Here is a 27,455-nt window from a genome sequence, read left to right on the forward strand (position 1 = left end):
TGTTGACAAAAAAGAACAAGCAGGACGGGAACAACTTCGAGCTACTTCGAGCTGCTCATTGGACAGCACTATTATCATAGTTTCTGCTTTTATGGAAATTTTCTAGAATCGAACAATGATTACAAAATTAGCATCGTATTCTCGGAAATATAAGAGCATGCAAGGCAAATGATGCTTGTCATATTGTGTTCGGGTTCGGATAAAGGTTTGTCGCTAGGTGAGTTTGTCAGTAACAAACTCTGTTGATGACAAAGAGCATATTGTTAGGCGTTGCTCGAATATTGATTCCCTGGCTGTGGCAGATAATGTTCGAACATAGTTTTCCGGCGAAACTGATTAGACTGATACGTGCAACGTTGGATGGCTTAAAACCAAGTGTCAACCTCGTTTGTGACCTTAGACGGACTGAAGCAGGGCAGGGACTTTGTTAAAGGACTTGACGACACCTCCCCATAGGAGTGTATCACGCAGCGAATTTTTGTATGATTAAACTAAATGTAAATATTGTTGATTTCAACAATCGCTTTATTGTTGAGTCGAAAGTATTTGATTGTTGTTTCTACAATAATCTTTGATTGAAACAACAATATTATTTTTATTTCAACAATATTTCTTTTTTTTGCCAAAAATGCTTGAAAACCAATTGCTGTGTTTTTTTCTTTGTGTAAAAGGCGTGTGTTCGCTTTCAATTTGTATTCAAAAATAAGTTGTATGTAATGACTAATTTAGAAAATAGATGGAAACAATCCAGTGTTGCAGCGTGGAGGCAATTCGTTTGGTATCAATTACATGTAAGTATTACGAAAACTAATTTAAATCGTTTTAAAAATATAATTTTCATTCACAGAGCTACAGTACATACGTCCTCAAATTGATAGCGGTGATGATCGGAACTGCGGGAAATCAGGTACCTAATGGTGTTATTACGAACACTAATTTTGGTGTTGCAAATATGCATATATAATGAAATAAAGTACATATTTCAACCGGCCATTATCTAGTTTTATTTATTCACATTGAATATAAAAAGAAGTACAACAAAACATTTTCAAGTAAAATGTATTATTATTTCAACAATATTATATTGTTGAATTTATTTGTATATATTATTGAAACAATAATGCACTGAAGATTATTTCAACAATAATATTGTTGATTCTAAAATACTGTGAATCAAAACCTAAGCAGATTTGATTGTAAAAACAACAATATTATGGATTGAATCAAACAATAAATATTATTAGCCCTGAGTTAACAATATTTATTGTTGAATTTGATCCAGATTATTGTTATTTCTACAATATGTTTTTCTGCGTGATGGGAAATAGAATGTATGGGAAAAAATTGTCATCGAATTTCAAAAAACGACATTGCCCACAAGTTTCATTACCCCAAAATATAACCGTATACAAAATTTGAGTTCAATCGAACATGATTTAGGGGTGCCCAAAATTTATCAAAGTTTTGATATTTTTACTCATGAAAATGTTCCCAAGGAGGGACCAAAGGAAAAGTCAAAAATCGAAAACAAATCGAAAAATTTGTTTTTGATGCCAAATGACTTAAAAATGCATGAAACGTTGAGATCTTATGTTACTTAAAAAAAATGTTTTGAAAGAAATCGATTTTTTCTTTCAGAACATTTTTGGGACTTGCATTTTCATGGGTAGAAATTTCAAAACTTTGATGAATTTTAGACACCCCTAAATCATGTCCAATTGAGCTAAAATTTTGCATAGGGAGATATTTTTGGCTACGAAAACGTTTGCGTATCGTCCGGTGTTAAAATTCGATGAAAAAAATTTTCATCGTCTGAAAAAAAAGTCCCAAAAATGTTCTAAGAGAAAAAATCTATTTTTTTCAAAAAAAAATTATTTTTTTTTAAGTAGCATCAGATCTCGACGTTTCATGTATTTTTAAGACGTTTGGCATCAAAAACAAAAAATCGATTTTCGGCTTTTCGTTTGGTCCCCCCTTGGGAAAATTTTCATGGGTAAAAATTTCAAAACTTTGATGAATTTTAGGCACCCCTAAATCATGTCCGATTGAGCTCAAATTTTGCATGTAGTCATATTTTGGAGTAATGAAACTTGTGAGCAATGTCGTTTTTTGAAATTGGAAAATGTAATTTTCATTGGCACCCTATACTCCCCATGGCTACTGCGAGTAAGGGGGCCTGCCTAGGTTGTGGTGGGGTTTGACAGTGCGCTCTGTTAAACCTCTACAAAAAGCTGCATGTACCAAAGCGACCGTGCGCCGCCCAGGAGCTTTGAAGACGGCAACGTCAACGGGCAATCATTCCACTTCTTGAGTAAAGCCGGGTGACACCGTCTTGAAATGGCAGGTGGGTTAATGCCACTGCTGCCATCCGTCCCGTAAAAGCATGGCAGGCCTTACGTCGATCCGGCTATGAACACCGAGGTGTCAACCCCCACATGGCCTCACTACATCAGCAAAGATAACCATTGGATCGAGAAGGCGACTATTCCCGCTGGGTTCAAGGACATCCCTGAGGGGGAACCAACAGTCATGAAAAAAGCTAAACCAACAAACAAAGAAAAGGAAGTGAACCCATTCGCAATAAGAGGTTTGGAGAGATCTGCACCCAACGCATCGGGTGCGAGAGATATGGAACTGAAGGAGACGAGTAGCGAAGTAGTCGTCGTGGAGAGCGATAACGGTGCACCAATAGTCGGCAAGCGGCAGCACAATACGTTGGAGATAGGGTCGAGTAACGTCCTGCCGAGCTTGGCCGTCCTTATGGTGCAACTCGATGACATTATCGACTTCACCAATGGACGGGGCAATATGTCATTAGATCTGAATCCAAACCTGCTTAAGCTTCGCAATTTGGTTCTTGTTGCAGCAGGAACAGGAAATGCTTGCGGCTAGATTGGAAGGCTGTGGCAAAGCGGAGAAGAGCACACAGACTGCTTCCTCCTCCTTCCATAGTACCACAACCATGGCACAGGAGGCATTAGATTTTCCACTCAGCGACAGAGCGGCAGAAAAGAGGACAGACAAGCCATTCACAGAACACAAAAAGGCGTCGGGAGAGCGCAAACCAGGAGAGCGGGCCCACGAAAGTTGCAAGCAAGGGAGAACGGCGTAAGAAGGAAGCAAGGGCCAAACAAGCCATTCGGCCACCGGAGGAGGGAAGCTAACCCGACCAAGCAAACCAAACGGTCGGACGGTTCCTGGCAAACGGTAGCCAGAAATCGAAGAAAAAAACGGCAAACACGCGCCCGGCGAGAGCCAGAGAGAAGGGTGAAGCACTGATTATTAAAACATAGAAGGAGCGCTACGCCGATGTGCTCATGGCGATGCGCAGTGCCGAGAAACTGTTGGACCTCAGTAAAGAGGTTCGCAGCATAAAGAGGACGAGAGCCGGCGAGATGATCCTTGTCTTAAGAAAGGGCTCACAGTCGAGCGGTACCTCATATGGAGCACTACCCCAGGAGGTCCTAGGCGAGAGTGTAGAAGTGAGGGCTCTACATGACGAAGTGACCCTCCAATGTAAGCAGCTGTATGAGGTCACGACATCGGAGGAGATCGCCTCGGCCATCAAGGTAAGCTAAAAGTTGGCTGATCAGTATGTCCAGTCAGCCTCTACCAACAACTGGTACTCGATAAGTGCTTCCGCTGCCTCGAAGCGGGCCACAAGTCGTGGACTTGCGAAGTGGTCAGACAGGAGTAAACTATGTAGACGGTGCGGCGAAGATGGCTATAAAGCGCACACGTGCGATAAAGCACCATGGTGTACGCTATGTGCGAGCAGGGAACAGGAACACAAGCACGCCATGGTTGGACCTGCGTGCCCTTGGAGTGGTTATAAGAGGAAGCCGTGCAAGTAACGCAGTTCAAACTTAACTATTGTGCGGCCGCCCAGTAGTTACTGTGGCAGTCGGTAGCAGAAGCGAGCACGGACGTACCTATCCTGGCAGACCCGTACCACATCCCCGCGGATAACGGGAACTGGATAGCGGCGATTTGTACGACGGGAAGATACCCGATCCAGGAGGTGCAGAACACAAGAGCGGAGGATACAGTTATAGCGAAAAATAAATGACAGCAGCTGCTATGCCCCACCAAGGTGGCCGATATCAGACCTAGTGGGTAGCAAGCCAGTAGTCATTACAGTAGTCAAACTTCATCGCATGGGCGATATAGTGGGGAAGTCGCTGTACCAATCGGAGAGGGCAAACGCTACTAGAAGCTTAAGCCAAGATGGATATCGTGCTGTGCAACAAAGGCTCAAGAAGTACCTTCCAGCGAAACGGTGTGGAATTGATAATAGCGTAACATTCTACAGTCCAAGTTTAGTCGGTGATTTGCAGTGTAGGGTCGACGACGTTTAAACCCACAGTGACCATTTGGTTATCCGGAACAGGATAAGCAGCGAGGCAAGGAGAGAAAGCCGAGGAGCTACAACCCGGGCGTGGAAGGTCGCCTATTTCGACGGTGGTACCTTCAGAGAGCCTATGGGTCTGGAAGAAAACACGGAAAGTTTGAGCGGCAACGAACTGGTTACGGTCATGTCTCGAGCGCGTGACGCGACTATGCCGAGGATGGCATGACCACGGAACTGCAGCCCTCAGCTATACTGGTGCGCGAAGAACACATCGAGATTTTCAAAGCGGCGAGGCTGGCCCTAAACAAGGCCATCAAAGAGAGCAAGAAAGACTGCTTCAGCAGCAGCGAGAAAGCAGCAAGAAAGCAGCGAGAATAGGAGCAAATAATGAAAAAGTGGCGAGGGTGACGGTGGAGGAGCTAATGACGGTGGCAGAGTCCCTAGACCCGAGTAAAGCACCTGGTCCTGGTCCTGGACCTGGCACCTGGACATGTTTAGGTCAACCATGTAGAGGTGAACGCCATCGAATGCAATCGACGTGATATACGTTTACTGTGCAGTAATAACATTCGACTGGATGGAGATCGCGAAGTCGTTGCTTCGACGAGGAATACCGGTTGGGCTGTACAAGATTCTGGGAAGCTACTTCCAGAATCGAGTACTGATCTACGAGACAGACGAGAGCTTGGTTAGCGCCTCCATCACGGCGGGTGTCCGCAAGGGATCAATTTTGGGTCCATTACTGTGGAAAGTGATGTACGATGGAGTGCTGAGGTTAGAGCTCCCGCCAGGAGTCAAGTTATTAGGTGGAGGTCGAATTGACTGCACCTTACGTAATAAGTGTATGGCCCCTGAGCACATCCTGTTCCCCGGTTCAAAACGGGAAGAAATGCGATGTTGGAGGCATGCGGAATGGATACTATCACCGATAACATCGTCAGAAGAATGTGCCAGATCCCAGAACAGTAGAGAACGGTCGCAAGTGTGACGTCCAGGATAGCCGACATCCTACAACGAAGTTGGCGCACGAAGTAGCAACAGGCCGCCATTGCGGATATCGGACCATGAGCACAAGGCCGCGTAAAAAAATTGTTGATTATGTATGAGAACGCCAGTGCCAGCTACCAATGACATCAGCTTGGGGTTGGCACCATGGCAGATCTTTTGGGAAAAATATTTTAAGCTCTTTTTAGTGGAATGTATTCAACCGTCTAAGACGAGTTAAGTAACCTCCATTTAAATCGAGTCGAGTCAAGTACGAGACACTGAAGACGACCACACAGTTGTGGTCGAAATACGTATCTGCAAAGATATCGAAATAATTGGTGGAATTAAATGGAGGTTACTTAACTCGTCTGAAACAGTTGAGATCTTTTGGACTTAAGGATGGAGACCGCAGATATTCCGGTAGTCCGCGTCACATGAATGTGAACAATGATGGAATACAAGGTCCGTGCCACAGTCGAGTCCACCTACTAGCCCGGTCAAACCGGATCGATTGCCAATTCCATAGCATTTGTGTTTGGCAGACTTTCTATTCTATGAACCTAATAGAATCGACCTTTCAATTGGTGCAGACAATATTCTTTAAGCGTCTGTTGCCAGGAAAGATCACGATGGCTGAAGAACTACCTGTGATGCAAGGGAGCGTGTAGGGTGGCTCGTGCCAGAACGAGTATTAGAATCTTAAACCGTCTCTTTCCAAATCTATCATACGATTAAAGCTGAATCATCCAACAAGGAATTGGTGGAACTGCTCAAATGGTTCTGATCGGTTTATGAATAGAGACATTAAATGATGGATCAAGTAAAGAATAACGATTGTGAGCTGTACAGATTTTGTACAGACGTACCGGGGAAGCAACGATAGGCGTTTTGTTGGGCGACTGTCTATTCGCCGAAACGTGATGGAGCGGTGCGAAACAACTCATCGAGCTGAAAAGAGGCTTCAATACTTGCAGTAACGATTTGACGAACACCCAGGACTGAAGCACGATTATGCGCGCTTGTTTCGACCGGAGCAAAACGCAGTACATGCGCATGAGCTACCAAACACTAAACCCAGTTTTCCGCGAGCGGTCATGGCCGCCAGCTTGCCTGCGGGTTAGTCTCTGATTTGACGTTTGTTGAGGTCAACTGCAACCACCTTTCCGAGCATTCTGACCAATGTGGCATATGAGAACGATTATGCCAAATGGTCGTTATGCCAAATGGCCTCGAGGTACCCTACACATTATGCCAGCTGGGCGTTATGCCAAATGCTCTTCATGGCAAATGGCATTTAAACATTCAAGTCGTTATGCCAAATGACATTATACCATATGTCATTATGCCAAATGGCATTATATCATATTGGCTTCCCCCGTATTTTATTAATAACTTTTATTGCCAGCGTCAAATCGTTTCGCAACAAAGACGATCCTTTGCCTTGGGCTCTTGGGCAATAAAATATTCCAGATTGAGCCAATGAACACCAGATGGGAGGACTTTTGAAATTCGTTATCTTGTTCCAATTTGATTATGGCAGTAACAATATTTGAGTAACGCGAACCCGAGCAGTCTGCGGTTCATTACTTAAAGGAAAGCCGACTAAAATTTGGCAGAAATATAAAAGAAAAATTTCACTTACCTCAATATCTTCATCCTCTGACGACTCAAAATCACTACCAACTTCCACTCGTTCTCTCACACCTGATTCACTTTCTGCATCTGATTCTTCATCTTCGATATCTTCTTCTTCCTCATTATCACCTTCATCATCATCATCATCATCATCCTCGGAATCACCCTCCACAAACTCCCCATCCATATCCAACTCCTTCTGCAGCTCCTCGTCGATTTCCATCTCCTTCTCCACCTCTTCTTCCAGCTCACTCTCCGCCTCCTCTTCGTCCTCGATCTCCTCCGCTTCCATCGCCTTATTGAAGGCCGTCTGCGGGAAGTTGTAGATATCCTCGTATGCCCCCTTCCGCAATCGTTCCATCAGTTCCTTCTCGATGGCATTGTCGATCTTGGCCGCCACCAGTGCCTTCTCCTCCCGTCGCCTGTCCCGCCGTTCCACCTTCGTCGACAGCGGCACCAGCATCTTCTGCCGTCGCAGCTTCAGCTTCCTCATGCGGATCAGGTACTGCGTTATCTTGGTGAAGCGCTGCTTGCATTTCAGTCGCACGAACCGATCCCAGTAGAGCAGATTTTCGTTGATCTGATGGACGGCTTTCTCGAAGTTGCGGGACAATTTTACCTTTTCCCAGTGCTTCGCCGGGAAGGCATTCCGCTCAGCCGTCTTCATGTACAGATAGATGATGCCGTTCTCCTCCCGGATTGTGGCGTACTGGCTGTTGGCGATGGGGCAGGCCTTACGCGAGCACAAACCCGTCAGGCTGTACTCGTTGCGGCAGAAGTTTTGCGTCTGCGTTTTGACCATGTACGAGCAGAACTGCCGGCTGATGATGCTCCAAACGATCTGTTCCGAAGAGGTGGAAAATGGTTTCAAATGACTTATCGTAAAAATGACATAGTAGGAAAGAAGCGACTCAATACTAGCCCTGCAAAATAACTTGAATACCGAACGTGTGAGGTTAGTCTAGTCTAAATATTCAAAACAAACGAAACAAACGTGGACTTACCTCGTCCTGCTGCATTTTTAATTTTTTAAATCTTAACAAATGATTCACGAAAAGGGCACACAAATTTAAAGAATTTCGCTGAAATCGTGCGAAAAAAATCACTACACCGCCGCGAATTATGAACCGAAATCGAACCACACATGCGGAATTTACGACTCCGTTCGAGAACGCGATTCAAGCTTTTTGACAGCAGCAAAAGGAAAACATGTGCAGCGAGGCAGCACAAAGCGCAGACAGAAAAAGCGAAGTGGTGGATCAAAACAAATAGCCGGCTATCCGGAGGTTCGGGTTATGAATCCATAAAAATCGTAATGGCGGTTCACATCTCAAGTGTGCTGATGGTGGAATATGCAAAGTAAATGTTGATTCAGGTAGGGATTTATAATTAAACGAAAATTCAAGAAAAAAATATTCTTTACACTACCAAAAATCCACACATATTTATTGGCAAAAATCCATAGATTTAACTTATGATGTATATCAGCGCACACATAACCATTCTCCAAGCGAACTACTCATACAATATATATCCAAATAAACTTTATGTGTGATCTCGAATTAGCAATTATTTAATTTATGTGTGGTTCTATATCGATTATATTAGGATGGAGCTATTGCAAAAATTTATAACGGCGACACATATATCTCATATAGATATTTTTGGCAGTGTAGGTATTTTTAAACCAAAAAATGACGTGGGAATACTAAAATGATTGAACTATGTATACATAGTTTCATATAAATATACATATTGGCTGGTTTTGCTCTATCGTCAGATAATTTCATAATCCCGAGTTCAGATTTGAATAAATTTTTATCGATACAAAATGTATGACGTCAATGCTTAAGAAATCAGAATACTAAAAAGTTGAAAATGATACAAACTCAAATAAAGAGAAGCTTCGCGCCATTCACTTATTATCATTGCATTCCTAATTGGTGCTTCGTTTATAAATATTTGCGCTGATAATGGCCCGTTTACATATGAGCTAGTTCTAGCGGACAATGCACTATCCGACAATACTAGCGCAATATTAGCACAATGTAAACATGAATTGTCCTCACTAATAAGCGTTCACATTATGCTAAAATCGCGTTAATAATGTCGGATAGTGCATTGTCCCCTAGAACTAGCTCATATGTAAACGGGCCATAAATACCGCGTTATCGTTATCAAATTTCTATTATTCCAAATTTTGAATACGCCAACACCAGATAGCCATATCATCATTCCCACAGACAGCAATGGTGCAGTACATCGCCAAAAAGTGGATCTACGCCCGGAAATTCAATGGCGAACCCAAGCTGGATGACTTTCGCCTGGAGGAGGAAGTCATGCCCGAGATTCGGGATGGAGGTAATTTCACACTTCAAGAACAATAATTATGTAAAATAAACCATCGAATATTCTCTTTCAATAGAGTTCCTCGCGAAGGCGGAATTCCTGAGCGTGGATCCGTACATGCGCATCTACATACTGTCGTACCCGGTCGAATCGGTGATGATCGGTGGCCAGATTGCGCAGGTGCTCGAAAGCAAACACCCGGACTTCCCCGTTGGGGCGTACGTGTTCGGTCAGTTCGGATGGCGAACCTATGCCATCTGCAATCCGGCCGGGATCGAAACGAGGAAACCGTACGTGTTGCCCGAATTTGGTCCGGGGTTGCCACGTTCGCTGGGTATCGGAGCGCTGGGCACGGTGGGGAATTCTGCGTACTTTGGATTTTTGGAAATTTGCCGGCCCAAGGAAGGGGAAACCGTAGTGGTCAGCGGGGCGGCCGGAGCTGTTGGAAACATTGTGGGGCAGATTGCAAAGATTAAAGGTTGTCACGTGGTGGGAATAGCCGGTTCGGATGAAAAGTGCCAATGGTTGAAGGAGATCGGTTTCGACGCTGCAATCAACTACAAGGCGGCGGATGTTGAAAAGGAATTGAAGCAGGCTGCTCCTGATGGAGTGGATTGCTATTTTGATAACGTCGGTGGTCAGATAGCGGCAATCGTGCGAAAACAAATGAACCAACGGGGAAGAATATCAGTTTGTGGAACGATCTCCATGTACAATGGCAATCCAGTGCAGGTGGAAGATCCGCAAAGAGATTACGTTTGGAAGCAGCTGATTCAGGAGGGATTCAGTGTTCATCGCTGGACGGACAGGTGGTTCGAGGGAATTAACCAAAACCTAAAGTGGATCCAAGAGGGCAAGATCAAGTATCGGGAAACGATAACTGAAGGCTTTGAGAATATGCCGCATGCATTCATTGATATGATGAAGGGAGGAAACGTTGGTAAAGCTATTGTCAAGGTGTAACATATGTAAAACTGTTTTTACACTCATTAAATTTGTATTATCCGTCATTTTCTATTAGAATTTTACACGGTTTTTACTTCACCATCTTTCGAGTGATCCTGAGAAATCCTGAGCAATTATTTTTCTTTTTACTGTGCACAGCCATGTACTCCTTCTCACTCAATGAGCTAGACTTACTAAGGTGACGCAGACCAGCATATGCAGATGTATTGGTAATCAAAAATGTAGTGACGTCACTAATTGCGTTCGGCAAGTAGCTTGTATGGAGAATTTAATGAAATATGATATTTCTTTGAATTAGTGCACATTCATGCCATGAAACTAATAAAATTGATCCATCTTTTTGTTACTATTTCGTCAATGTTCTAACACTTTCAGTACAACAATCAATGAACACAATTTATACAATTGAAGTAAATGATGCAATCCTAAACGTACTAATTATTAGAATGCTATTTCTTGGGCTTATGCATGATGTGAAATGATATGTACTAGGATGCAATTCAACTTCCATTGCCATTCCTATCAATTTTGTCACACTACTTGCCAATTGAAAGCAACATTTGTGGAAGCACAACTAGTACCAGGGAACTATTCAGCGCGACTCGTATCGTAATAAATTATCTCACAATCAAATCCTTATGTGATTGACCAATCTGAGGTACTTCCCACATCTGGGTTATCAATCGTACCACGGAGATTGAACAAATTCAACACTCATTTTAATCACATTATCGAAAATGAAGTACATATTGTACCTTACCATTATTGACCGAAATATTGCGACCAGAAATTGATCAGCACGGGTTCATTATGGCAACCAATTACCGAAATGTCTAGAGCAAATGCAAGATGCGGTTCCAGGATCTATTCAAAAACAATTTCGCTTCGTGGGATCTTTCCGGAACGAGAAGTAGCTGACTGAAACAGTGTTATTTTCCATCTCTCTGGACATATTTTCTCAAATACTCACTGCGCACTGGGGCATTACTTTCAAGTCGACCGGGTAATGGTGTCAATAAGAATAAATCACACGCGAAACACGATAAAACTTTTAAAAAGTTCATGAAAGTACGATTTTCCATTGTCGTTTAGATATAAACACAAATAGTGACGTAGGTAACATGGCTGATATTATTGTTATTTTGACATTTCTCCACCGTTCGTCAAATTCACGCACACCATCTTCCTGATCTGCGTCACCTTAGGTCTAGCTCCTTGCTTCTCACTGGCATGGATAGAAGTAGGCGCCGACTACAGTGACCAGGGTTGAAATATTTCACAGTCAATGCAGTGAAAAACATGGATCTCAGTATAATCTGCAGTCGCCTTCATCGCCGCCGTGATGAGTGCGACTGGGTGCAGCCGAAAAATCATTTCCAACGCTGACCATTCAATTTCGCATTCAGTCACTCACAAGTCGCTCTGACAGGCTGCTCAGTTCGCGCCTTACCGTATGACTGTGAGTGGCCCATTTAAACACGTGGTGATTTTTTTTTACAGTTTGCTGGGTGAATGTGTACATTTTGCTGTGGTAAATTTCATCGTCGCGGCGCAGTGGGTGATGTGAGTTCTGTTGGTTACTTTTCTGCCTCTCCGGGAATGTGAGGTTGATTTCAAAGCAGGAAGAAAATAAAAAAATGATATAAAAAAACATCACCTTCATCCAGTGCTGCCGAATATTTACAACCCTGACAGTGACTATAATAACCAAGAGGGTGAAACGCCTGTCATCCGCGGTACAATGGCACTCTACCCAACATCGTTTTTGGTACTTCTGTTTTTGGTACCCAGTTTCTAGGTAGTATACCCGAATTCAGCGCTCATTTTGGGTGATTGGTTCGTACGCAGTTAGTGCTAATTATCGGCAATTAATTTCTCGTGGCGAATACTTGCAATTGGTTGAGGTACATCGAGCCTTTTGTGTTTATACGGCTTCTTTATGTCGAAAAATAGCTCGTCGATACTTCCGAAGTTTTGTTATCATGAATCAAACGAAAGTAAAACAAAAACATTGTACGCCATATTGAATGAATGGTGGGTAGGCGTATTAGCCTTCTCTTCAGTCCCCTGATAATAACAGTGCCGTCAAGTATTAGAATTGGAACAGAATCATCTGTCAGTTCCATACAAATGCGCGTTCCAAACGAGCAGGAGATCTGTCAAACGTGGCACATGACGTTACTCTTCTTATAGGACTCTAGCGCCGACATGTTTAAATCGATCACCTCACTATGTCACATTAGCCTGGCCCAGGAAACAAAAAGTTTTCTAATTCCACGGGGCACCCCCCAGGATTGTGTCTTTGGGTGAGAAAATCAATCTCTGAAAATTTCAGCTCAATCGCTTGTTGCATAAACTGGCGCATTTGATTTGAAGTTTGTATGGGGATTACAGCCAAAATGTATAGGAAAATACACCTCCGTCACTCATTCGATCTGGAAATTGGTTCTGATTGCTCGATTGACCTCAGAATTGCAAAAACGGCAGTTGGTATGCTACAGAACAATTTCACAGAACATTGTATGATGATTAAATAAACTTTTATATGGGTTTCGGCTGATGCGATTCGATCAAAAAACCAAAAAATACACAAATCAGCTCCTAATAATTCAGCCGAAAATTATATAAAAGTTCATTTAATCATCATGCAATGTTCTGTGAAATTGTTCTGTAGCATACCAACTGCCGTTTTTGCAATTCTGAGGTCAATCGAGCAATCAGAACCAATTTCCAGATCGAATGAGTGACGGAGGTGTATTTTCCTATACATTTTGGCTGTAATCCCCATACAAACTTCAAACCAAATGCGCCAGCTTATGCAACAAGCGATTGAGCTGAAATTTTCAGAGATTGATTTTCTCACCCAAAGACACAATTCTGGGGGGTGCCCCGTGGAATTCGACGACATTTTTTTTCTCCCCATAGTAATCTGGGTCAGTCTAATGTCACATACATAAAATCGGCCAACCAAATCAATAGATTTCCAATTCACCTAGTTGATTGATTAATCGGCTAACGTAGTCTAGCACAAAAAAGCAACTAAACCGACGAAAATCTGAAGAATCGTATGATTAATAAACTGGTTCAATTAATAATAATAAAGCGCGCCTTGCATCGCTTGATGTTACCAGATGGGCCTCGTTTTGTTTTGTAGACCACCCGTATATCCCTTTCGTTTAGAAGAGTAGACAGCTCCCATATTCCATTCTCTTCTAGAGCCTTGATCTCATTGCGAGAGCTTCTTCATAACTCTGAGGATCATCATATTTGACCAAATCTGCTGAGGGGAAATAACTTCACCAGAAAAAGACTGTACGTAACGTAATCCAAATACTTGCCTGGGATTCGGAGCTCCCACTCGCTGTGCCTCGACCCTTGCTGCTGATTAACTGCTTTATCTGATTGCGACGGGAGCTTGGGTAAATCTGGTTTCTTACCACACTATGCTTCTTCTGGTGTCGTCGCTATAGTGATCTCATAGGGCTTCTGCTAGTATGTACTCATCAATAACATTGATGGACGAGTATTGAACGTATTCGGAGCACTGCTAGTTGATTACCGTCACGGAGGCGGCCTTACTGTTAGCCCACTCGTCATTTCAAACCGGTGTCACCCTTCCTTACTCAGGGAGTAGAACAGCACGACCGTCAGCCCAATGTCGTCGTTTCTAATCGACTATCCAGGTTCTGTCCGTTGTCGTAAGCAGCGAAAAGAGGCAAGAAAAATGGAGCATTACAAGAAAGAAAAGCCTCCGTTGCGTCAGAATCTGCCCAAAGGAGAAGCCGTACTCGTCCAGGCCAAAGACGCTACGACGTATGCAGCGCTCCTGAAGAAGGTTAGAGAGGATCCGGAGCTGAAGGACTTGGGCGAGAACGTAGTAAGGACCAGGCGCACACACACCGGAGAGCTGCTCTCCGAGCTAAAGAAGGACCTTACGGTTGATAGCTCGATTATGCAAGAGCGCATTGCAAAATCGCTGGGCGCAGAGGCGGAAGTTAAATCCCTAACTCCAGAGATGGTAATAATGTGCAGGGATCTAGACGAGATCACGTCGGAAGCGGAGCTCTAGGATGCACTAAAGTTGATGTGGCTGAACTGATAAGAAGGATGGTAACGAATTGTGATACCGCGAAAACTAGGGCCTAGGAACCAGAGGCTCAGTGCGCTACGCGCTGCTTGTCTTAGATCCAGGTCCAGGAGGCGGGCACAGAAAGCGATGACGAAACCAGAGAGAGAGGAGCGCAAGGCGGCATTCCAGGAAGCTAGAACCGCATTGAAACGGGCAATCAAGATTGGCAAGTCAGATTGCTACAAAGAGCTATGCCGAGAAGCAGACGCCAATCCCTGGGGTGACGCGTACCGCGTTGTGATGGCGAAGATCAAAGGCCCGTCGACGCCAGCTGAAATGTGCTCAGTTTTGTGAAGGAAATCGTGGAGAGTCTCTTCCCGTAACACGATCCAACTACGTGGCCACCGAAACCGTACGGCGAAGAAGAAGAAGCACTTTCCGATGGTCGGCAAGTGTCCAATGACGAACTGGCAAGATGCGAAGCGCCTGAAAATGAAGAAAGTGACGCAGAGTAAAGGGTTGAACAATGAAAATGAAAAACGTACGTATTGTTATAACCACTAAATTATCCTTCTGGGCTTGTTCGGTTGAGTAGGCTTCTTTAATGAAGAGTAAAAGGGCAGACACAACTGGTTTGGTTACAAGTCAAACTAGAACTGTTTATTTCAAATATATACAATTATCTTGAGCTCATGTTTCACTCAGCTCTCTTAATTCTTGCTTACGCTCTGAGCACCCGTATAGTGGGTTTTCCTATTTTACCGGATGGTGGTAGCTTTTCGCCTTGCTACCACAGTACTTTTCCCCTTGAGATAATACTTGAATATTATATAAAAATAAATCAAACTATATAATTAAAATTACAATAAAATCAGAGCTGATATTTCAGATAGTAAACTAGTTTACATGCTTGCAAATTCGAAATATTATCCAATAATAACTTTAAATTCGATAATTCAAAGGAATAACACAAACTAATAATACAGATAGTCGGGTTTTCTCCGCTTCTTCAAATTTCTTCTACTATTTCTATGCACAACTGTATCTGGTATGGTTCGAATGTTCCTTTCCGAAACGGGCTCATGGTTGCCATTAAGTGTATGCTCTTTCGTACTCCTCTTACTCTCGATTCGTTCCGACTGTACATTATCAGGAGAAAAGTCCATTGAAGGAACCTGTTCCTTATCGTACAAAAAGGAGTCGGCCGGGAAACCATAAAAGTCCGAATCCGAATCGGAACCATCCTCCTCTTCCCTTTTTCTTTTGTTGCCACAACTAGGGCCATCGGTGATGTTACTGCCATTGCTATTGCCGCTGGTAGTAGTAATTTGCTGTGCTGAAGGACCTGGATTCTCTCCAATAAAAACAAAACGCTTTGATGATCTTTGGCGAGAGTTCCCAGGGATTTTAAGCTGACGTTTGTGTGCCGAAATTATTCGACCGCCCAGCGAGATCTGTAAAACGGTAGGGGAAATATTCATTAGATATGTAGCTGATAGCCATTGTCTGATGTCTGTTTTATTCGGATTTTTGTAAAATACCAAATCCCCTTTAACCAAATCTGTTAACGAATTGCCATTGTTTACTGGGTTTTTGGGGCAGGTAATCTGTTGATCTGTTTTAGATTCTGTCAAATTATACTTAAAACTATGTTTTGGATTTATTAAATCCAGCGTCGTTTTCGGCTTATATGATAGTAGACGCTCCGATGGAAAGGCACTGTCTGTTCCTAAACAAATATTCCTGTAGTTCATGAGGAAGTAAGCAAGCTGTTCGTCCGTGTCCATTTTCCTTATTTCAGGGTCCAGCAAAAACTTTTTTAGGACATCTTTAACCAGGCGCACAATCCTTTCCGCCTGACCGTTGCTTTCTGGATGATATGCAGGGCTTTTCTTGACGATAATCCCTTGCTTCTCGAAGAAAGTCACAAAGTATGTCGAATTAAATGGTGGACCACCATCTGTAACCAATACGTCGGGTAGTCCGTATCTTGAAAATATTCCTAGAAATACCTTGATAACTTTCTTGTGATCGGTTCCATATCTCATGTGTTCCACTTCCACCCATTTAGTGTAGCTATCCACAACTACCAAGAAAACCTTTTTTTCAAAAAAGAAAAAATCGGCGTGGATCCTACTAAAAGGTTTCGTTGTAGCTTTCCAAGGTGAATAAGGAGGACGCGTTGAGATTGCGGTCGTTTCATTGCATACTCTACAGGACCTTACATATTCCTCGATATCTCCATTCATTCCAAACCAATAAACGGTTCTCCGTGCCAACTGTTTTATTTTACACGTACCTGAATGGTTACGATGGAGCAGCTTTAGGACATGCTCCCTCATGGACTTTGGAATGATCACCCTATCCTGAAAGAGTATGCATCCGTTGACTTCCTCAAGGTCTTGATGATGTGAATATACATCCAAAAATCTTTTCTCCAGTCTAGTCGGCCAACCGTTACGCAAGTAATCACCAATTCTCACAAGAAAATCGTCCGTTTTTGTTTCAATTGCAATCTTTTTATAATCAATGGGAAATTCACCAGTGAAATTCAAACTCTTAATGAAATTGGTATCTAATTCCTTAGGAACTTCTTGTGGAACCGGAAACCGCGAGCAGAAATCCGCGTTACCCATCCGTGTTGAAGGTCTGTACACTATGTCATAATCATAGATGGACAAATCAATCACGTAACGTTGCAATCTGGTAACTGAAATAGTATTCCGCCCTTCTTTTCCAAAAATACTTATGAGTGGCTTATGGTCGGTGTAGATTGTAAATTTTTTTCCATAAAGAAATTTGTGAAATTTTTTTACCGTACTTACAACCGCTAATGCCTCCAGGTGCAAAATTGGGTATTTCTTTTGGGCGTCATTGAGGGAAAACGAAACAAAAGAGATTGGCCTTTCTTCTTCATTCACTACATGGGCAATCACCCCACCAAGACCGTAGCTACATGCATCAGAAACTACAATCAATGGTTTGTCCGGGTCAAAATATTCCAAAACACTTGGATTTAACAAGAATTGCTTACACTGATTAAAAACAAGTTCGCAAGCTGGATTCCAATCAAATTTAACGTTCTTTTTCAAAAGACCATAAAGGACTCTAATCCGGGAGGACAAATTTGGAATAAATTTCGAATAGTACGTTATCAAACCCAAAAATGCTTTTAATTCCGTAACATTCTGTGGAGCTCGCGCCTCGCGAATAGTTTCCACTTTATCTGGGCATGGAAGAAGACCACTGTCAGTTAAAACATGACCCAGGTAAGGCAGCCTGTTAACAAAAAACTTGCATTTTTTTAGGTTCACTTTGATATTTACCCTAGCTAATCTCTCTAGGACCATGTAAAGCTTTTTTTGGCAGTCGTCAAAATCCTTCCCGGCAATTAGAACGTCATCCAAGTAGCAGAATACAAAATCTAACCCTTTCAATACCTGATCCATGACTTTTTGGAATATTGCCGCACTTGATGACGCACCCTGTGGGAGCCTATTATAAACATAAAGACCTTTAATGGTGTTAATCACCATAAACTTTTTTGAACGTTTCGACAGTAAAAGTTGTGAGTAGGCTCCGGCAAGGTCTAGAGAACAAAAAATCTTGGATCCAGACAAAGCAGCAAACAAATCCTGCGGAAGTGGTAAGGGATACTTGTTAGGAATTATCAACTTATTAATTGCAACTTTGCAGTCTATAACAAGCCGAATTCCCTGGTCCTTTTTTATCACCACTATCACAGGCGAAGCCCATTCGCTAGCTTCAATTGGCGTAATAACACCATCTTTTTCCAAAGAATCTAGATGTTCAATGACTCTATCTCTTAACCTCAGTGGCACCTCATACGCCTTCTTAAACACAGGTGTATTGTCCTTAAGGATCAAATCACCCTCAAAACCAACGATCGGATTTATCAATTGCTTGTCAAAAATTGTTGAAAACTTACATTTAATATCAACAATCGCTTCCTCCCGTACTGTTTCCATCGCCATAGAATTGATCCGTTGACAGGGTTTTGTCAAACCAGAGAAGGTGTTCCTCCATCCCATGTAAAAGAGATCCAGCCAGCTACGACCCATGAGTGGTACGAATTCTTTAGTCCCTTGCAGCACAATCAAATACATTTCGCCTACGATTCCATTCAGCTGCACCGATACTTTCACCTTACCCAAAATGTTCAGTCTATTACCATCGATTACATAGAGTTTTTTGTTACTGTTCTCAATTCGGCAATTCTTAAAATTCCTTAGAAATAGTGACTCTGATATTACGCTCTCGGCTGATCCACAGTCAATCTCCATTGTGACCCTTCTTCGTTCAACCACTGCTTCAACATAACAAGGCTCATTCATTTTGGTTTTGCCGATATCATCATGCAAGGTATGGCCTCCTCATCGGTATCCGAATTATTGATCTCGTCTTTTAAACGCTTAAAAGTCCCGAAGAACTAGTAGGCAAAGGTCTGGGAGAATCAATAAATTTTACAGTGTGTCTAGATTTATTTGGACTTTTCTCTTTAATCTAAAACAAAATTTCTTGGTATGTCCAGTCTTGTGACAAAAGGAGCACGTAAAACTCTGTCCCTATTACTGCTTCCGTTTCCTCTACCTTCGCCTCTGCCTGAATAAAATGATTGATTTCGGTTTCGGTCAAAACTCCTACTCCTGCTCCGGTAGAATTGTTTATGAGGGCCACGTTCTTCTCTTCTACCTAATCTGGCAACCACGCTAACTCTACTTTCGTCGTCGCGATTTACAAAACGGGTCCGATCGGATGACAGTTCCTGGTTTACAATTAACCTCTCGGCTTTGGAAGCCGTTAAATCATCCTCATCAAATAATTTTTTTTGCAAGCTCCGATCGTAAGTCCCTATGACTAATGCATCCCGAATTGCTCTTTCTTTGAAGTTCCCAAAATTGCACAGTTCAGCCAATTGCTTCACAGCAAGTACGAAATCTTCAGATTTCTCGTACTGGCCTTGTCTACGAGTCCAGAATTTGTATGTATGTATGACGTCAGAGTCTTTTTTGTCATATCTCTTTTTAAGTTCGTCAGTTATTTGTTTATAAGTGAGGTCCTTGACGTTCTGACCCGGAAAAAGAAGCTTGATCTGACTATAAACCTCTACGCCGCATACGGCAAGAAAGGAAATTTTATATTTATCTGCAGTATAATTATTGTGTTCAAATAGAAATTCCAATTGTTCTAAATATTGGGAGAAAGGGATCGTTCCCGGCATGTAAGGTTCGGTGGTCGTTGTCAGAGACATCCTTTTGCCAAAAAATAACAATAAAAAAAACACAAAAAAGCAAAATTCAAAACTAAGGCTATAGCACTAAAATCCAATGCATAAAAAAAAGGAAAAAATAAATCACGTACCTGTTTATTTCAAACTGCTGAGACCGTGAGCAATCAAAAACTCACCACGAAAAGGTCTTAAAAGCGGCCAAAATACGACGGCCACCGCTCAGCAACAACAACAACAGCAGCAAAATCCAACAGCACAGCTTCCAAACACACAAGCAATAAAATGCAATTAGCAGAGCAGGCACCAGCAACAACAGCAGCACCAGGAAATCCAACGGCAACGTAAATATAACGGCGATATTCAATCACTGCAAAATACTGCACCAGTTCGCCGTCAATGTCGTCACAATCAAAAAGGTCAATGCACTGACTCGCACGATGCACCTCGATGTTGATAGACGATTATGCACTTTACGGCCGTGTTCACCTCCTGCACCGCAAAACGTTTATACCGCTTTCACTGCGTTACCAAACGACAAGACGGTATTGGTTATAAACGCCTCCGATTACCACAGTCGACTCCGATGTAAATTGGTGCTCGTTCGGTATACGTCGTTTCGTCGTTTATTATCTTTGTGGATGAAAAGAAAATGGAATTAGAATAAAAAAATGGAAGAAAAGAAATTCTAAATCAAAATAGGGGAACAACAAAAGTTCTCTGATTCTTTTGTTCTACGAATCTAAAAAAAACTCTTTTAAAATAAAATCGTTTAGCACTTCATCAACAAAAGCGATTTGATAACGCCACGCTAAAACGACAAAATGCCGCCTCACTTTAGACGATAATTACATATGCACGCGTTACACTTCAAAAAGCAGTTAATTTGTACATAACTCTGCACTTTTATGAAACCAACTTACTCCGTAAAATCCAAGGGGCACGACACTTCCGCTTTTATAGAAAAAATCACAAAAAACTCATCAAACTATTTTTGATTTTCAAATATCCTATCAAATTCATCTAAGCGTGCATTATTATCATCTATTTCTTTCAAGGGGCACGACACTTCCGCTTTTATAGAAAAAATCACAAAAAACTCATCAAACTATTTTTGATTTTCAAATATCCTATCAAATTCATCTAAGCGTGCATTATCATCATCTATTTCTTTGATATCTGTTTCTACTCTTTAAAATCCCATCCAAGCATATGCCAATTTTGGCAAAAGGCCTTTTCATGAGACGTTTAAAGACAACTGAGTTTGACAGGGCATGAAATAATGGTGAAATGATACAAAAGAGATACACAAAAACAAACAAGAATCTTCAATGAATCCAACCAACTGTGCAGGAACCAGGACAGGAACACCCGAGGGGGATGCAGACCATTTCGTTCTTGCTTCGGTTTCTGTACCATTCGTTAAATTTACGGCATGATACATTTTCAAGTACATTTCTTCACAATGCCCCATAGATCATCATCCATCATTCACCATCATCCGCACGATGCATTCAAATTGTTTTAAATGCACAGCTCTGCGAATAAACAGTGTTCATCAAGCTCTCCCCGATCAATGGTCGGAAACGGCACAGGGGCCGGATCATCTAGGAATATCATAATATTGATCAGGAGCGAGAAGATCGGTGACGATGATGCATATAACCTCGATAACTTGTTTGGCAAAAATCTGTAAAGGTTATTGTATAGAATAATAACAAAACAAAACCAAGGATACTATATATGTTTGCTTGTCATTTGTCTTTACCATCTCCCTTTTGACCATCATTCTGACAGCATCTTGACAATATGCCACACGGAAATATCCCGAAATATCCGTATCCAAGCATTTCTAATCTCATGAAAGACAAGCCAACTCATGATATTCTTATCTAAGACACTGAAAGTAATGTTTGGAACAAATATTATCTAAAAACCGATGAAAAGTACGGGTACTTTTTTGTGAATTGGCTTGTGTCGTCCCCCTTGATTTCTTTGATATCTGTTTCTACTCTTTAAAATCCCATCCAAGCATATGCCAATTTGGCAAGGCCTTTTCATGAGACGTTTAAAGACAACTGAGTTTTCATCGGTTTTAGATGAAATAATTTGTTCCGAACATTACTTTCAGTGTCTTAGATAAGAATAGCATGAGTTGGCTTGTCTTTCAGGATTAGAAATGCTTGGATACGGATATTTCAGATATTTCGTTCTTGTGGTTTCTGTCAAGATGCTGTCAGAATGATGGTCAAAAGGAGATGGTAAAGACAAATGACAATGCAAACATATATAGTATCCTTGGTTCACCATCATCCGCACGATGCATTCAAATTGTTTTACAGATTTTTGCCAAACAAGTTATCGAGCTCTATATGCATCAATGGTCACCGATCTTCTCGCTCCTGATCAATCTATGATATTCCTAGATGATCCGGCCCCTGTGCCGTTTCCGACCATTGATCGGTGACGATGATGCTTGATGAACACTCGTTTATTCGCAGAGCTGTGCATTTAAAACAAGGTTTTGAATGCATAATAACAAAACAAAACCAAGGATGATATATATGTTTGCTTGCATTTGAAGAAATCTCCCTTTTGAATCATGTATCATGCCGTAAATTTAACAATATGACACGGAAATACCGAAATATCCGTATCAAGCATTTCTAATCTCATGAAAGACAAGCCAACTCATGATATTCTTATCTGACACTGAAAGTAATGTTTGGAACAAATATTCATTGAAGATTCTTGTTTGTTTTTGTGTATCTCTTTTGTATCATTTTTCACCATTATTTCATGCCCTGTCAAACTCAGTTGTCTTTAAACGTCTCATGAAAAGGCCTTTTGCCAAAATTGGCATATGCTTGGATGGGATTTTAAAGAGTAGAAACAGATATCAAAGAAATAGATGATGATAATGCACGCTTAGATGAATTTGATAGGATATTTGAAAATCAAAAATAGTTTGATGAGTTTTTTTGTGATTTTTTCTATAAAAGCGGAAGTGTCGTGCCCCTTGCACTCGTCGCCACTGTTATAACCACTAAATTATCCTTCTGGGCTTGTTCGGTTGAGTAGGCTTCTTTAATGAAGAGTAAAAGGGCAGACACAACTGGTTTGGTTACAAGTCAAAGTAGAACTGTTTATTTCAAATATATACAATTATCTTGAGCTCATGTTTCACTCAGCTCTCTTAATTCTTGCTTACGCTCTGAGCACCCGTATAGTGGGTTTTCCTATTTTACCGGATGGTGGTAGCTTTTCGCCTTGCTACCACACTTATATGGTAAGCGACTACTAACGAATGAAAGAAAATTTATTTTGAGCAGAATGATTGTGAGTTAGTGTGTGTGAGAAAAATAGTTTAATTTGAATTGGCAATGGTGCCACACGGTTGTGTAGCCCATCACTCCTCCTCAACGTTGTCAATTCATCGTCTCTGTTGGCTCCTTCACACCGATAGCAGTACGGTGCCTTTCCAGCTTCACTCGGTCTAACGGCTTCGTCATGAGATCCGCTTCCATGAGCTCAGTTGGTATATAGCGGAGATCGATTGCTCGTTGTTTGTGTAGGTCCTTATTGTAGGCGTATTTGGTGTCGATGTGTTTAGAACGCCTTTCTAGGCGCTCCGATTCCACGATTATAATGCACGACTGGTTGTCTTCCCAAACGACAATAGGTGCCTGCTGGTTTTGATGTAAATCGTTGAGCAACTTCCGGTACCACATAAGCTGTTGACAACCGTCCGCCAACGCCACGAACTCCGCCTCTGTCGAGGACAGGGCGACACATGATTGCTTCCGTGTTGCCCAGTCGACAAGACCTCCACCGAACTTTAGCAGGAAACCCGAATTGGATTTCCTATCACCTTCGTCGCCGGCCCAGTCCGCGTCTACGAAGCATTCAATTTTGCCGGATCCAGAGCCCAAATGCAGACGATGGTTTTTGGTAGCCTTCAGATACCGAAGGACTCTCTTTGCTTCGGTCCAATCTCGGTTGGACGGACTAGTGACTCTTCTTCCCAGAAGTGACACAGCGACACTGATGTCCGGCCGAGTATTAACCGCTACGTAGAGCAAACTGCCCACCAAACTGCGGTAAGATGTGTTTGTAGGCAATTGGTCCTCCTCCTTTTGCTTAAGGAACGCGGAGTCGATTGGTACTTTCGATGGTTTTGCTTCTTCGTGTCCAAAACGCCGAATCAGTCTTTCGATGTAACTTGTCTGGTCGAGGGTGTACATAGTGATCACCGCTTTTTTCAACACGTATTCCGAGGAACTGCTTTAACTCACCGAGGCAGGATAGTTTGAACAGTTTCTGCAGTTGTTGACGTATCTCATCGAATTCTTCGTCTGAGTTGCACACGACGACTATATCGTCAACGTATATGAGTATGTAACTTTGCTTCCCGTTGTGGTTCCGAATATACAGACATGAATCACTTTCCGCTTGCTTGAAGCCCATGGATTTGAACACTCCGTCGATCTTTTTATTCCATGCTCTGGCGGATTGTTTGAGCCCGTAAATGCTGCGTTTAAGGTGGCACACCATGCCGTCGTTGCGATCGAAACCGGGAGGCTGTTTCATGTAGATGTCTTCTTGGAGATCCGCATACAGATAAGCGCTTTTGATGTCCAGGTGTTTAACCAACATTCGCTGTTTACTGGCTAGTACGAGGATGGTCCGAAGAGTTGTCTGGCGAACGACGGGCGCAAATACCTCGTCGTAATCTTGGCCGAATTTCTGGGAGAAGCCCTGCGCGACTAGCCTCGCCTTGTGCCGCACTACTCGCCCATTCTCGGCTTCCTTCCGCTTGAACGTCCATTTGCACCCCACCGGCTTGCGCCCTGGGGGTAGGGGAACAAGCTCCCATGTACCGGTCTCCAGAAGAGCTTCAATCTCCTCCTGCATTGCAACCTGCCACACCGCTGCGTCGGCACAATTGACTGCTTCGGAATAGCTTTGCGGTTCGTTGATAGCAGGTTCCACCACGCTGGTGACGTCTCGGAAGCGTTGAGGTGCGATGCCCCTTGTGGAGCGTGTTGATCTTCTTGGTTCATTCGACTCGATGTTATCGTCTTCTCCGAGGAGGGGTGGTTCTGCGTCGCTGAAGCCTTCAAATTCGCCCTCTGAAGGGATCTGCTCCTCAACTGCTGAGTCATACTCTTCATTTTCCGCTTCGAATCGGGATTCTCTTGGGGTACTATTTGACTGGGAACCAACATCGAATACAATTCCTTGATCCTCTCCGACGTCCGCAGATACGTTCGGTCGATTTCTTTCGGCATCGTTCTCGACAAACTTGGCATCGCGGCTCACGTAGACCTTTCGAGTGCCCTTATCTAGGAAACGATAGGCTTTGTGCTCCGACGAATAACCCACAAATATTAGCTTCTGTGCCGTGGCGTCCAGCTTCTTCCTTTTCACCTTCGGTATGTGAACCCAAGCGTAGCAGCCGAATATCTTCAGGTGGTCTACCTTCGGCTTCACGCCTGTCCACAGTTCGTATGGTGTGACGTCTAGAGATTTGGTTGGAAGAACGTTCTGGAGGTAAACTGCTGTACTTAGGGCTTCTGCCCAATAACGTTGCTCCAGCTGTGCATCGAAAAGCATGCACCTTACCATTTCGACGAGGGAGCGATTTTTTCTCTCCGCTATACCGTTTTGTTGGGGGCTGTAACCCGCGGTGTACTGAGCAGATATCCCCTCTTGCTTGTAGAAGACTCGTAACTGTTTTCCGCTGTACTCGCCGCCCTGATCAGAGCGGATAGCCTTTGGTTTTCGTCCGAACAGCGTTTTGACGTGCGCGACATACTCCTGAATCTTAGTGATCACTTCCGACTTCTCTTTTAGCAGGTAGAGAACACAGTATCGGCTATGGTCGTCGATCATGGTCATGAAATACCTATAACTACTGACCGACGACACTTCCACCGGACCGCAAACGTCTGTATGCACCAGATCCATTGGTGCCTTCGATTTGGACACTGACTCGCATGGAAAAGGGGTACGTGGGGTCTTACCTTTCAAGCAGCACTCGCATTTTTCGGCGACGTTACATCCGTGGATTGTCAGGCCGTCCACTAAATTGCCCTTCAGCAGACGATCAATCGCTTTTGGATCTGTCCGATCTTGTCCGATTCTTCGATGCCAAACGTGATGACAGTCTTTATTGTGGTGACCGCCCGCCACCTTCACGTCGTCCGTGGGTATTTTGATGTGATACATTCCATCCCTCAAGCCTGCCACAGCGATAGTGGCATTTTCGCAAATAATCCGGCAGCCTTCCGCGTCGAAAATAACTGTACTTTGCTTCGGAACTAACTAAAGATTCATTGCAAGGCTTGCAACATGTAGCGCGTAACTTATGTGCATTTCACGCCGCTTTCCGTCTTCGTCGACGCATTCTAAGACACAGGATCCTTCACCGCACACTTTCGCTTGCTTTCCGTCCGCCAAGTTGACGAACTTAACCTCACTTTCGCGTATTTCCCGGAAAAACTTTCGATCTGCCACGGTGTGTCGAGTGGCACCGGAATCTACGACCCACGGCTTGGTTCCACGATCGTTTTCGGATACTCCTTCTACAGCTAGTGCGAATGAAATGGTTTCAGGTATGCTGACGGTTTTTACCTGTGGTTTGGAACCTCCCGAGTCACGAGCAAATCTGCGGCACTCGTTTTGCTTGTGCCCAGCCTTTTTGCAGTAATGGCAAATGATAGGCTTCTTCTTCTTGACAACATGACCAAGTCTTAACGCTGAATTGGAGCCGGTACCATGTCGCTTGGACGCGCGTCAAGTAACTTTCTCTTAACAAGCTCCAATGTTAGCTCGTCATCCGAACGACTTTTGAGGGCTGTTGTAAGGGTGTCGTAGGAACTGGGAAGACTCCTCAGAATCATCGCGACGGTGAGGTTTTCTTCCAGTTCTTGCCCGGCATTGGACAAACGAGAAAACAGCTCCTCCATCTCAAACAGGTGCTCCGTCATATCGTCGCCATCAGTGAAACGCTTATCGCAGATGCGTTTTAACAGCAACACTTTCGAGGTTAGACTCGTTTTCTGGTGGTGGTTTTGCAGCGCCATCCAGGCCTCCTTGGCTGTTCGAGAAGCGCGAACCAGCCCGTGCTGATTATCTTCGATCAGCAGTCCTATCGTAGCCCTTGCTTTCGCATCACCTGCTTCCCAATCTTCGTCATCTTCATCTTCTGGCTTTACACCCGGGTGTACGTAGCGCCAAAGCTCTTCACGGATAAGCAGCAGTTCGACCTTGAAACGCCAGGTCGGGTAGTTGCTGTTGCTCAGCTTCTGCAGGGAAAATCGACTCCCTTCCATGGCACTCACGACAAACGACCGAAGAAAAAAAAAATGCACGGTTACTACGATTCCGCGACGAACGAACCGCGTGCTCGAATTTATTTTACCGTTTTACGAATGGCGTCACTTTTTTTTCGCCAACGCTGGGCCCATAACCTGACGCAGAGTAAAGGGTTGAGCAGTGAAAATGAAAAACGTGCGTATATGCGTATATGGTAAGCGACTACTAACGAATGAAAGAAAATTTATTTTGAGCAGAATGATTGTGAGTTAGTGTGTGTGAGAAAAATAGTTTAATTTGAATTGGCAATGGTGCCACACGGTTGTGTAGCCCATCAGAAAGCACCAGATGGAATACCAAACGTGGCTCTGAAAGCTGCGATTTTGGCATATTCGGATACGTTCAGAACGGTACTCCTGAAGTGCCTGGACGAGGGTAACTTTCCAGAAATGTAGAAGACCCAAACCAGGAAAGCCGCCGGAAAATCCGACCTCGTACAGGCCTATATGCCTGATAGACACAGTTGGGAA

At 43.2% G+C, this 27,455-nt stretch overlaps 2 protein-coding genes and 1 long non-coding RNA gene across 5 annotated transcripts in view; 1 reads left to right on the forward strand and 2 right to left on the reverse strand.

Annotated features, from left to right (window-relative positions):
• Window positions 1–11,288, reverse strand: part of LOC134216562 (protein MAK16 homolog) — a 41,932-nt gene extending 30,644 nt beyond the window's left edge. Inside the window, exons 1-2 of one of the 2 annotated variants that reach the window (XM_062695432.1) lie at window positions 11,259–11,288; window positions 6,981–7,814 (exon numbers count right to left, since the gene is read on the reverse strand). In XM_062695432.1, coding sequence (XP_062551416.1) covers window positions 6,981–7,814; window positions 11,259–11,273 — 849 coding nt within the window. In that variant the 5' untranslated portion in view covers window positions 11,274–11,288. Of the gene's footprint in view, window positions 1–6,980; window positions 7,815–7,977; window positions 8,136–11,258 lie in introns of those variants that run through there. The other variant, XM_062695423.1, reaches the window with a different exon arrangement.
• On the forward strand, window positions 8,786–10,345 carry LOC134216544 (prostaglandin reductase 1-like). 2 transcript variants are annotated; one of them, XM_062695410.1, is made up of 3 exons: window positions 8,786–8,943; window positions 9,130–9,334; window positions 9,396–10,345. In XM_062695410.1, the coding sequence occupies exons 2-3, from the start codon at window positions 9,223–9,225 to the stop codon at window positions 10,283–10,285; spliced, it is 1,002 nt and encodes a 333-aa protein (XP_062551394.1). In that variant the 5' UTR covers window positions 8,786–8,943; window positions 9,130–9,222; the 3' UTR covers window positions 10,286–10,345. The 2 variants fall into 2 exon arrangements, with proteins under 2 accessions (XP_062551394.1, XP_062551399.1); XM_062695415.1 differs by having other exon boundaries at window positions 8,791–8,943; window positions 9,399–10,345.
• Window positions 11,289–18,957: 7,669 nt separating the features above from the next.
• Window positions 18,958–20,529, reverse strand: LOC134216576 (uncharacterized). Its single transcript, XR_009980730.1, has 3 exons — window positions 20,458–20,529; window positions 19,740–20,238; window positions 18,958–19,630 (listed from the first exon to the last, which is right to left on the reverse strand). It is a non-coding gene; the product is annotated as an uncharacterized LOC134216576 (long non-coding RNA).
• Between the last annotated feature and the right edge of the window lie 6,926 nt (window positions 20,530–27,455).

The sequence above is a fragment of the Armigeres subalbatus genome, chromosome 1, assembly GCF_024139115.2.
Source record: "Armigeres subalbatus isolate Guangzhou_Male chromosome 1, GZ_Asu_2, whole genome shotgun sequence".
Lineage (NCBI taxonomy): Eukaryota > Metazoa > Arthropoda > Insecta > Diptera > Culicidae > Armigeres > Armigeres subalbatus.